The sequence below is a fragment of the Sceloporus occidentalis genome, unplaced genomic scaffold (assembly GCF_023333645.1).
Source record: "Sceloporus occidentalis isolate IW3139 unplaced genomic scaffold, rSceOcc1.0.p SCAF_9, whole genome shotgun sequence".
Taxonomy (NCBI): domain Eukaryota; kingdom Metazoa; phylum Chordata; class Lepidosauria; order Squamata; family Phrynosomatidae; genus Sceloporus; species Sceloporus occidentalis.
In genome coordinates, this window is record NW_028316989.1 from 31,737,513 (window position 1) to 31,750,896 (window position 13,384).

Consider the following 13,384-nt stretch of genomic DNA (forward strand, 5'->3'; position numbering starts at 1 on the left):
GCACCTGCTACCTGGCATCCTTTGAACTAGAAATGCAGGGACTTCCTAAAAGCCAAACATGTGCTCCAATCTGAATCATATGTCCATCAAACATTTACAGTTTCATTTTATACTGTACATATATTATCCCCTAAAGCATAACTAAAATGGAAATATGGACTTGAATTAGATTTGTTGGGATCCATGCCTATGCTGCAAGCTCCCTAATAGAAACATGGCCATAAATAGGATTTCTGCTCTTGAAGAAGGCTGGTCCCTTTTCTTTTACTCATTTTGCAGAGTTAAAAAGAGTGTACAGAAAAAAAACATGCAAAAGAGAGAGCTTGACATTCAGGTTTTTGCTGGAATTAAAATTGCTCATAAACATTCAGCTTCCTTGCAACCTTTTTGTCTAGCGAAGTTGTTCTGTTCTGTAACATATTCTTTCATCAAAGTCATTTTGCAAAGTGAATGTGATTAGTCCTAATAAGAATGTGCAGTACACAACCAGCTCACCTCCTTCCATGCTGATTTGTTGTTATTCACAGTTATTCACCTGTTTACTATCTAGTCAATTCTTTATTTGATCAGTTGGGTCACTTCTATAGTGATCTTTCTGGCTTGAGGAGATTAGTTTCTGACATGCTACCATGTAAAAAGCCCCCTTAATACAGCTCCAACAACAAGCCATTGCTCCTGCCATCAACTTCAGCAAGAATTGAGATCAAATTTCTTGATAATAAATAACTGGATAATATCAGAAAATAGTTTCCATGGTGGGGTGTGGATTTGAACCCTAATCTCCCAGAGTCCAAGTCCAATATACTGGCTCATGATTTCTAATCCTACTACTCTTGCTTACTTATAGCGCTGCTTGAGTAATACAAAGGCAATGGTTACTATTTCCCAGTTTCTAAACTTTGATGCTTTGCTTTGCTTCAGTATCAAGAGCAGTGGCTTTTTCATAAAGTTCTTGAGCAATGATGTCTTTCAGAGGCCCAGACTGGGAAGATTTATCTTTAGAAAGATTCATCTCATGTTCATCTTTGTCTGCTTCTTCTTTCAGTGGGATGCTAGGGGGTATTCGCCCCCTGCTCCTATCTTCCTTCCTTCCTTCCTTCCTTCCTTCCTTCCTTCCTTCCTTCCATCATCTGTCTTCCTCCCTCTTCTCTGAAAGATGAGATAACGGATACATTTAATTTTTCAAGGAGATCTCCCTCTTCTCTTAATAAATTACTATTTGCCATCTCTTTTAGCCCACTCTGCCCCTTGCACTGACCCTGGCTTGCCTTTTGCACTGACCTCTTGCTCTACATACACTTGAAATTCCGTACCTAATACATTAATTTCTAGACGGCAGGAATCACACTTGGTTGCAAAAACGTCTTTATATGTCTTTTCTTCTGTCTATCCTTTCCTACGTGCCATACCATTTCCATTTGAATTAACATTTTTTCCTCTTTCTCATTCTGTACTTGATTGATACATCTGTATTTTTCATTTTCATTGTAGTGCTCTTCTTACAGAGAACCCATTGGGTATTAGTTAGTGTCTGAAATGTAACTAAAATAATGCCTTTTTGCTTTTAAAAAAATGGTAACAAGCCACTGGTCTTTGGCACAAATCAGACTATCCTTCTATCTACCCCATTATAACTGTCACAAACACAGAAGAGTACAATGCAAACCATGAGCCACTACTTGAACTCTGCAGTATGCCTTCTCAGTAGGTCACACCTCATAACTATAAAAGTAATAAGGGAGTAATAGGAGTGGCATTATTCTTTGTTAAAATACAATTTCCTGTAACTTGGTTGTTCCTTAATTACTGGAAAGGGAACTAATTATGAGTAACTAGTTTGTTGTAACTAGTTACTTCACACCTCTGGGGGCATTCCCAGTCTCGCTGGAAGACACTGCACCTCTGAAGTGAGCTAAGCAGATGTGGAAGAAAAATAACTATATTTTTCCTAATTGGTTTGGAAGCTGAAAAAGCATACTTTGGGTTGTAAACTGTGGTTAGTGCAGACCATGGCTTGTTTTGATATCTGAATGGAGCCACTTGCACAGACAGATAAAGAGCACCATTTCAAGAAAATAAAACTCAGCAGTAAGCCAAAGAACCAAGAATCATAGCCCTTGTCTTACACAGCTGTGTAGTGTATTTTTGCACATTTAAAAATAAGAAGCACATGCATTGCCCTCTGTGCTTGAAAGTGTCACTGTATAGATTAAGCCACATATTTGTTAAATTTCCCATTCTTTCATCTCTTTAAGGACGGGTGTCATGCACTGAAATAGAAAACAATAAAATGCAATATTGAATTTTGAAGTACCCCATTAAAATTATGAGAGTGGACCAGGGCACTGAAAAGCATTCAGTTTTTATATGTCACTTCAGATGCAAGGAATAGCATTTCACCAAGTAGTTCTATTTTACAAATGACTAAATTAGATTTAGCAGTATATTCGTACTTAGGAGAGGTGGTTATACAACATCTGGAGAGAACTTTCTTATCTTGAAGGTTGATGTTGGGTAACAGAAGAAATCCCCCCTCTCCAAAAGCAAAAGAGGAGGCAGGAAGAAAACTAAAACCTGGTATCATTCAAAGCTGTAGTTTTAATCTTAGGAGCCAATCCAAACAATTAGATCATATAGTGCTTTGCAGAAGCTCTCAGGCTTAGATTCTGGGGGTTACCCAGGCAAAGGGAATACTATAACTGGAACAGACAGGTAACTGAAAACCAAAGTGGATGGAGACAGTAACAGTTCCATGATCTGATACAGTTGGCCCTCCATATCTATGGATTCTTTATCCCCAGATTCAAGCATCCATGGTTTGAAAATATTTTTAAAATGTATAAATTCCCAAAAACTAAACCTTGATTTTGCCATTTTATCTAAGAGACACCATTTGACTATGCCATTGTATTTAATGAGACTTGAGCATCCACAGATTTTGGTGTCCACGGAGGAGTCTTGGAACCAAACCCAGTGGATACCAAAGGCCCACTGTATTTATGTTTTTGTAGCAAACTATTTCTGAAGATCTCTTTTTGGATCCGGACTGCAGCACAAAAATACAGTTAAGGTCTCCCTTTACCATTTTCTCAATGAAAGTTACCTCCCACCACCACACACATTGCTGTTCATTCTATTAAGGAAATGTACAATTACATGTATGTCTTTCCTAATGAGTCAAATAGCTTTTGAAGGGCACAGAAGGGAAGGGGAGAGAAGGGTGAACCAAAAGGCACTTGATTCAAAATAGATGGAGTGATGAAGGGCATAATCACTACTTTTTACAAATGTATAAAGCAGAAATGGTCTACTTTCTAGATGTTATTGCACTTGACTATCCTGATAGGAGTTATAGTCCTACAAAATCTCAGAGGGTATAGTTGCCCACTTCTGATCTAAAGACCCTGCAATTAATCTCCATATTTTCATCCCATTTGGATCTGCAAATAGGACTTCATCCCATTTTGGACCTGTTATCTTTCCCTTGCAGTCCAAACCACTCCAGTGATTTCCCTAAAGAAACTCTGAGGCTATCATGGAATAATCCATGATATGCAAGCAAAGATTGTTGTACACTTGACATCAAAAGTAGCTCCTTGTACTTAGCATGCATATTTTCGCTCACACTGAAATGCATAAGGCATTTTCATTCTGGGACAAAGCCAAAAAAGATGACATATTTTAGAAGACCTAGTATTAAATCACCAGGTGCTTCAGAGGTTGCTAGACTTTCCTTCTTTGGAGATCTTCAAACAGAGGTAGGCTGGCCATTTTTCAGGACTGCTTTAACTGTGTATTTCTACAAGGTAGGAAGTTGGGCTAGATAACCCTTGTGATCCCTTCCATCGCTTAGCATTCTGTGACTAAGTTTTGATGTTTGGTGTAATAGAAGACAAATTTAAACAGAAGAGTAAAGCTAGATGTGAAAGGGAGAACTGACAGCTGCTGCAGATCCCAGTGACCCTTGGCAATTTGTGCAGAACCACATTCCCTTTCCAAACAGGTTTTTCAAAGAGTGTGAAATTTCAGGCTGCTGCATTCTCCAATTTGGGAGGTCTGCTTATTGATATTCTTACTCAGGTGACATCTGACACTGACTAGACCCAGTGCATGCATGCCCTTCTCTGCCCTGCATGCTCAGGTGATGCCCAAGAACCAGAGCTGGCCTTTCACCTGGGGCGTTTGATTCAAACAGAAGAATGAAAGGCATGGTGACAAGGAATTAGAAGGAACCTCAGACAAGTGGGCTTGTATTATTAAGACTGGCCATTCTTCTCTTAATCACTTCACCATGTATTGTTGCTCATCTGTAGAAAATTAGCACACACTACGTATTTTGGACCACCTTGTTAGGTGCATTGAAATTTGTATGCACTGTCAGTATATAAATGCATTTAGTAAGTAAACTTTCAAATTCCTCAAGGGGTAGCCCATAAAAGAGGACAAAGAAATGTAACCAGCTATCTCAGGGGGCAGAAATATGTCAAATTGGCTACCAGACCCAGGGTTTTATTGGGAGGTCAAGACTGACAGCCAACTAGATCTTTTGGGGGGACTGCATATTATCCATATACCTCAACAGTGCCAAATCAGTTGTCAGACATGCATAGACTATAATGAGCTTCATGGCCTTCATGAGGACCTTGCTTCCCCAGTCTTTACAACCCTTCCTTATAAAGAAAGGTCTATCTTTATAATTTGATTTCTTTGTAATATGATTTGTGATAGCTACTTATTTCAAAAATCAGGAATAAGTGTGGTGTAGTGGTTGAGTGCTGGGCTGGGACTCTTGGAAACCAAGGTTTGAATCCTCATTCAACCATGGAAATCCCAATGCATGATCTTGGGAAGCGACACTCTCTCAACTTCAGGGGAAGGCAGTGGCAAACCTCTTTGGAATAAATCTTGCCAAGAAAATCATATATGAGTTGCCATAAGTTAGAGCTGATTTAAAGGCACATAACAACAACTATTCCAAAATATATGAAGGCTAAGTCACTGGCAAGTTTTAATATTCTTTTGACAAATTTAATATAATATAACTCAGTTGAAAACTAGATGTTACCTTTGTAATATTGTCAAAGTAGAGTGTATCTCACATGTACTGCTTCATAGCTGTTGTTATCAGCAAAGAGCTAGGGAAAACCTAATATACCCTGATACACAAATTTTCCCGGGTTGCTTTCCTGACTCTCTTGTAATTGTTTTGTTCTAACAAGTCATTTACTCAATAGGTGTCTAGGTTTCTAAATTCAGCTGTTTTATTCAGATCACTTGTGATTGTGTAATTATTATCCTATTTAATGTATGTTATAAATACTGACTTTGTTTTTGATGTACTATTTCATACTATACTAAAATTATATTTTCACCTGATGTTTTAATGGTCTATTGACTGCAATAAAAAAGATGAAAATGAATTCCCCAAATCCCTCTGTTAGCCTTTTCCAAGCTCTGATCAAACCCTTCCTTGGTTTTGTGTATTGGGACTTCATTCAGATCAGTGGAATAATTTGAAGAAACAATATATGGGTTAAAAAGAAAAGGACAGTGCTTCCCAATGAGACACAACAAAATGGTAAAAGTTAGTCTTCCCCCCTCCAAAAATGAAATGAAATGAACAATAACTAGGAGCTCAGTGAAGATAGTATTCCAGCGGACAAGATGATGCCTCAGTGCAGACTTGAGATCTCTGCTTACAATCCTAATAAAAGGAAATTGCTTCAGACAACAAAGAAGTTTCTCATTTGTTGTTGGCTCAAAAGACAGCAAGTGTACATATTAGACTTTGGGAGGATTATGTTCTAATCAGATTGTGTCTGGGTAGTTCTGTCCTTCTCCTCATATGTTCTGCTTGACTTTGTTTTAATGCTAAACTCTGGCAGAAAGGGGAAAGTAACCATGAATTCCTCATTGTGGCCAAATGCTTTAGTTAAGACAAAGCAAAAATGTTCATCCATCTTGAAATATACAATAGAAATGTATATTTTCTTAGTTTAAAACGAATAAGATACTTGATAGTGTCCGTTTTTATATCCATTCTGTAACATATTTATGTGTTGGCATATTTGAATAACAGAACTCATCCCTGGAAAAAAAATCAATGTTACCCATATTAATCCATTTTTGATAGTGTCCCTTTTTATATACATTTGAGTGAGTTTAATTCTGTAACATATTTGTGTGTTGGCATATTTCAATAACAGAACTCGTCACTGGAAAAAAAATCAGTGTTACCCATATTGATCCACTTTTCCCTCCTCGTTCCTTTTCTAGCTACATGGTGAATATAGGATTAATTGAAAAGCTCGGTTGCTGTTTCCTCTCCGTCCAAGGCCCAATTGATGAAAACCCCAAAACAGCCACTTTCTTGCAGAATGCCACAGCAGCGTTGCATGGGATGTGCCAGCTCTGTTTTGCTGTTAATGGCAGGTAAGCAGTATTTTTGTGATATTGTCGTATTCAGTGTATATCTTTGTGTGGGAAAAGCAGGGTGTGCTTTGTGACTGTCATATTTTCACCAGATGGGACTGTGCAGGTGGTACAACTGAAAGAAAACCCTTCTTTGATTATCTTAAGACTCTAGCAGGTTCATATAGAAAGGTACAGTTGTAGGATCAAAAGTCTGTAATCCTGTTACTCTTAATTTGGGTGCAATTCAGATTGATTTCATTGGGGCTAGCTTCTGAATGGATAAGTATTAGACTGCACTGTTGGAAATCCAGAATGCTATAAACTACAAATGTCATGTAAAATATAGAAAATATGAATGAACAAGAGATCTTTAAATGAAAGGATGCTAGCAATTCACATTCAAGGTGTTCAGACAAAAGCGTGTGTATTTTACTCCCACGACAACCCTTAAAAATGATGGTTGTACCATTAGAAACAGCAAAAAGACATCTTTACATTAAGATAGCCACATTAATTCTAACACTCTTTTAGTACCATAAAAGTTTTGCTGTTTGAATGAAAGAATCCATAACTGAATGATATATGTGTGTTTGCAGTGAAATATTGCTGCTTTTTAAAATTTTATTGGCATAGTCTTAAAATTGATTTAACTGTGAAATTGATCTTGTCTTTTCAAGGTGTACATTTTAAAGATAATAGTAAGTGTATTATTAAAAGGGGTATTAAGTGTATTATTAAAAATATGATTAAAGCTCTGTGCTGTGTCTTAAAGAGAAAAGTTCAGTTTTCTAACTTTTTGGGAGATTGTCACCTCTGGATTTGCGCAATATAAACTTTCAAAGCTAATGCGTATAGTTCTGCTTGCCAGATGGACAAACTTATGTAGTTTAAAAAACAAATCTGAGTGAAACAAGTTGCATGGTTCAGGATTTGTAGTCTATCGGACTACTTAAGAAATAACTGACCTTGTTAGTTAAGAACATTAACTAAAAATTCAATAAATTCTGTTTTCATTTAGTCAGTTCACTGCAATGGTATTTCTATAAGTCTGTTTTGATGTTTTTAAGGCTAGTATATGAAAGTTATTGATCATGATTTTAATCTGCTCATTTTTTAATTTTAATTTTATTTTTTCATTACCAAAACCTCTGAATGTTTACCAAAAAATCCTCCAAGTTTTAATTCAGTGAAATAAAATTAGAGCGTACATTCCAGTATATCACCAAAGGGCTGCCCTGCACCAACACCGATATAATAAATAAGCCCTCTTTCCTCTGTGTATCCATTTTGGTTATTTCAGGCATATTAGCCAGGTATTCCGGAACAGCTGGTATTTTTGTAACTTTCCAGTCTCAACCCAATATTCTTTGCAGGACTGAAAAATTGGCCTCCACATTGTGCAAGGGAACCGAGAGCCATTAATCTTTCACATGAGATTTGCCAGTAGCTTCCACGCATGTATTTTCAGGCATGGAACATCTTGTCTTACTGCAGTTGGGACTGAGGACCTGTTTTTCAAAGCTGTGAGAACCTGTAAAGTCAAAAGATAGCGGTTTCTTACACACCCTGGATGAAGATGTTAAATAGTATAACAGACACGAGCATTACAGGCTGTAGCCCTTCTTGGAGAGCATCCAAAGGCTGCTGGAGTTACTGGGAAGCAATCCAAAACTGTCAGGAAACTTCATATTGAGTCTTGAAAAATCTTTGCACCCATGACTGAAAAACAGACTAACAGACTGCAGAGTAGAATATACTTACTCACTGTGCAAAGACAAAAACAAAAATTAAATAAAATTCCACAAACAGTATATACATCTGTTTGTCCGTCTAGATATTTAAGAGCGAACACATTTTGTCCCCATTCTGTCATACTGTCAAACCCTGGGACACATGTTGATTCCTTGTCAGTAGCCAATTAACCTAGAGGTTGAATAATGTTGCCTGTCTATCGGTGGAATATGCTAGGAATTTTTCTGTGTGTGAAAAGAAAAGGTCAGGTCAAAAGGATGCAATGGGATATAGGCTGCTTTGTATTGTACTTTATTGCAGTAATTAAGATAATGCCTGTTTTGGCTGCTGGGTGGCAAATAAAATATAAGCTGTTTGCTTCAGTACTGATTGTTCTGCTCACTGCTGCCAACAGACAGCAGCCTATTCAGCAAATGTTGAGAACTCCAGGCAAGAACATAAAGAGTAGTGAAAAACCAAAATATCCTTCCATTTCCCTGCTGCCATACAGATCAGTCCTTAAAGGAAAATATGAACAACCCACTTGCCTATTTTATGCATCAAAGGAAAGCAATGGCAAACCTTGCTTTAAATACACCTTGCTGAGAAAATCCTATAAGAATGTTAACTTGAGTGCGCATAACAACAGGAAGATCGTATACCATGCCTAACATGGCATCTGTAATATTAACATGTTTGTTGAAGGCGAGGGGGGCTGCAGTCCTTTTGGACCTGTTTCAGCAGTCTTTCTGAAATTAGCTGTCGATGGTACACATTAGGAAGATAAGTGGAGTGCATGGTTTAACAACTATTAGTATTGGGTGCAATCCAGAGAGAAGCTAAATCCCACTGAAAACCACAGGATTTAAGCATGGCAAGCACTATTGCATTCCTATTACTTTGACCAGTCTGGTTAAATTCATGGCTTCCTCTTGTGGCACACGGGATTCTGTGTGGTCTACAGATTGCCAGTATTGCCCTACTTAATTTGGATATCTTGCACCTTTTGCATAACCCCAGGGTCCCCAGTAGGGATGCCTCATCAAGCCCTGTGCCCTCGCCATTTCCTTTTCTTTATTTTTTTAATTTTTTAAATATTTAAACCAGGTGCACTGCTAGAAAATGAAGTCCTGGCCTCCAGCCCACCATATTTATTGTATGAGTGGGAATACGTAGGTTTAAGTCTGGGAACAGAGTGTCCTGAGCTTCTCAGAATGAAAGGAGACGAGTGGGACAGTATTCCTTTTGTTGTTTTGTGCTGTCAAGTCAGCTTTGAATTATGGTGACCCTATTCCTTATGCTTCCACAAAGTAAGAGCCCCCTTTTTTTCAGTTCCTTGGTGTACCATTTACTTCTATCCCAACTTTGTAGTCTTGCTTACACATGTCCCTTCTGGGGGGAAACAGCAAGACACCTGATATCTTATTTGCCCTTGGCCTCATAAACCATATGGGCAGCCTTGGGAGTATCTCCCAACCTTGGTTGTTCTGTTAAATAATAATAATAACAACAACAACAACAAATTTTTATCCCGCCTCTCCGACAGGATCAGATAGGATATGTGCCTTTTTAAAAATGGGAATTGTCATCATGTTTCTTAATAGCAGTCCCAACCATTTTGTCTGTGAGAGTTGTTATCTCTAGTATGCAGTCCAGTAACAGTCTTGTTTGGTTTATAATCAACACCTGTTAAATTAATACAAGATTAGAAGAACTTTTGATCAGTGTCTTTAGTCTAAGAGGCTTGTTTATGAATCTACAGTTACCTGACTTGAGCATTGTGTTTTTAGCAAAAACAAGGTCGGTAAAAAACTGTGATCATAACGATATTTAACAACTTACAGGGTAATCCATTACTTTCTTTGTCAGGTCTTGGAACATATTTGATGAATCCCGTCAGGATCCCACAGGACTAACAGCCACTCTTGAGGCTACGGATCTGGTGGGAGTCTTGCACATGCTGTACTGTATTCTTTTCCATGGCACAATCACAGACCTGAGCACTTCTAGCCCGAAAGAGAGTTATGCAGAGAATACTGTCCTAGTAGCTCTTCAGAGTATACGCTTCTTCAACAGTTTTGCTGCCCTCAATCTGCAAGCTTTCCAGGTAATATTTCCCGACCCCAACTACCCTCCTGCACACGTCATACACACCCTGGGATGGTTCAAACGCCAAACAGTGGCTTGGCATTACATGGACAAACACTAAGGAACCTTACCTGTAGAGGACCTCTTCTTCACATTAAGGATATAAATCCTCAACTGTTTTGTGCTTGTGTTTAGGGATCAATAATTCAGATAGTTTTCGCCCCACTGCAGGAACAGATTAACTTCCTTATATTCAAATGTCCCAAATGTTGTGGAGGAGTTAGTCTGCATATTCTACACAGAATAATTCCTCTGCAACACTTCAGGCCATTTGAACGCAGGGAGAAAACTGCACAGGATTCTCTCTGTGGGGTTTCCCAACTGTTGGGGCACTTATTTTTCAATCTGGGAACAAACAATACCAAATATTCTTTCCATCTGTTTCATATGCACAAGTTCCATGCCTCCTTGGTGTGTGTTTGTCCCCAAACCCAAGATTTGGAATTAGGGTTTGATCCAGATTCTGTCTGCTCATTCACCTAATGCTCATTCTTCATCTGGCTTTTCTGTCTGAACTGCAGCCATTCACAGCCACAAGGTTGTGAGTTCGATCCCAGGGACTCCAGAGTCGACTCAGCCGGGCATCTTTCTGAGGTCACTAAAATGAATACCCAGCTCATTGGGAGCAGTTAGCTTACCCATTGTAAATGGCTTAGGGAGTGCTTAAGTGCACTGATAAACGCTATAGAAGATGTACGTGCTATTGCTATTGCTGCCACACACATGCTGCTGAAAACTGGAATATAACTTGTTACTTGTTCTATCTTGGCTCAAAGCCCAGAAAATTTAGGCAGAGTTTTCCTGACTCCTTCTCCCATTTTTAGCCTCTTAAAAACTGTTTCTTAGGATCAAAGTAGCTGCCTGGAATGGTGCGCAATGTGTTGCTGGCAGCACTTTTGAAGAAGACTTTCATTCCTCCCATTCAACAGTGGAGTACACTACCTCCGAGTGTGGTGGGGTCTCCTTCTTTGGAGATTTTTAAATAGAGGCTGGATGGCCATCTGTCGAGAGGGTTTTGTTGTATATTTCTGTATGTTACAAAAGACTGAATGGCCCTTTTTATCTCTTCCAACTCTATGATGCTACCATCTCCTGTCACATACAGCCTTTGGATCCCAGCACTTGTATCCAAGTCTGGGTAGAAATTTTATAGTCTGAAGGAAAATTGACCGGGGGGGGGGGGGTTGTAACTATATCTCTTTTAAGGCTCTCTCAAGCTTATTGTTTTAAGTCACTAAAGTTGAGACTATACTCCAACTGAATGTTTCAAGTCACACATTTATAGAACATTATTTTAGAGTTTTTAAGAGCAATAAGGTTTCTTTCAATTCAGTAAAGGGTATTTTTAGTTTCTATTTTTCTCTTCCTTCTTCTTTGGGGGTGGTGGTGTAGGGGAGATGGTCCAGCAGTTGGGGCATGCAAATATTTCCCCAAAAGTCAAGTATAGGACAATAGGCTTGTGAAAATTCCCCTAAGCACAAATAATCCCCAGGTCCATAGGTACATTTATCTTGAGGGACTGGACCATTAGAAGGTGTCAAGAAGAAGCAATGCAGGATATACTGAACTGCCATTAAAACTGGCTAAAGAGGAAATACATTGTTTTCTTGAAAAATGGCTTTTAACGTTTATATACAAACTTCGGTGCCCCCTGGCCTGTTGTTATCAGCAAAGGGTAAACATGGGATGCTTGGTTTGGAGCATTAGGGAACATGTGCTGTGAGAGAAAAAGGACTGGATCCAAGAAGATGTCATCACATGATATTCAGTAGCAAATATATTGGGAGCCGCAGGCCTTGCAGAGTCCAGTGCAACTCCCATTTAAAGAAATGGAAGGCACTGTGTGCACATGTTTCACTTCAGAGATTAGAAACATTACTTTTCTGGATTATAGCTCTCAAAATTGCCCTAGCTGGCCAGGAATTATAAAACATACAACATTTGGCATCTTGTTGGTATCTTGCAGAACAGTAAATTCCCTTATGCAAGTGAGTAAATATTTTTGGCCAATGGGTAATGGCTGTATTCAGTTGAAGAGTACAAAGGAAAAGTTAAACATGTACCATTTGGCATTGTTGCACATTGTGTGTTGCACATCATTGTGAATTGTGTCTTGGTTGTCTGGTTGCTTATCAAAACACATTGCACATAATTTGCAATGTTGCAGTTACGTAATGAGGTAGCTTAGCACAACCAAAGCTTAACTCTTCCAGGCCAACATTTCCAGGCTTCAGTTTCAATGATGTCTGCATAGACATTCCTCAAGTGTTTTGTATCTCTGTGGAGAATGTGGAGAACATGATTTCTCAATGCATAGACAGTGTTCGTCCCAGTGCCATTGGCTAAAAGGAAAGGTGGACATCAGTGATCTCATTTAATACATTTAATAGTCTTATTCTTCCATTTATTTTTAGTACTTTCATTCATTTTTAGTACTTTTGATGTTTGCTAGTCCTGTTTGTTTAGTGCTGTTTGACTTCTGCCTTTGTAGTGGAAAGGCAGGTTAAGCAATTTAATAGATAGATGATAGAGCTGGAAGATAATTCATGGTTCATATAGTCCCTACTGTTCTGCTGATGCAGTACTCCCACTGTTACAGCATGCCAGATAAGTGTGCATCCAGCCTTTGCTTAAGAGTCTACCACTTTCTTGGAAGCATGTTCCACTCAGTTCATACTGTCAGGAATTTCTTCATAATCTTTAGTTCAGGGGACAAGGACTGTGTTGCCTTTGACATCCCAAACCCTCGACCCAATTTTTAATTTTTTTCAGGCACGTTTTCACCCAGAAACCTCCTAACAGCTTAAAACTGCTGCAAAATGCAGTGCCTTGGCCTCCACCAAACCTCTAGACTCCCTACATACCTTTGAACCCCTGGGGAAAAAATTAAAAATCAGGTGAAAAGAAACTGGAGAGTGACATAACATCACTTCTGGTTGCATCAGCACACCATGCAGCCCTCTGTGGGGATGCTTGTGTGAAAATTGGTCCCTACCCCTCTGCAGTTGTCCATCCCTGTTTTAGTCCAAATTGTTCTCCTTTTGACCTGAAACCATTGGTTCACATCCTAGTCACACAACAGATAATGAAA

General features: G+C 38.8%; 1 protein-coding gene across 6 annotated transcripts in view; it reads left to right on the forward strand.

Moving 5' to 3' along the window:
* Nucleotides 1-13,384, forward strand: part of SCAPER (S-phase cyclin A associated protein in the ER) — a 134,443-nt gene that overhangs the window by 102,495 nt on the left and 18,564 nt on the right. For all 6 annotated transcript variants that reach the window (XM_089538500.1, XM_089538502.1, XM_089538504.1 and 3 more), the window contains 2 exons: nucleotides 6,277-6,432; nucleotides 10,015-10,252. In XM_089538500.1, coding sequence (XP_089394626.1) covers nucleotides 6,277-6,432; nucleotides 10,015-10,252 — 394 coding nt within the window. The remainder of the gene's footprint in view (nucleotides 1-6,276; nucleotides 6,433-10,014; nucleotides 10,253-13,384) is intronic.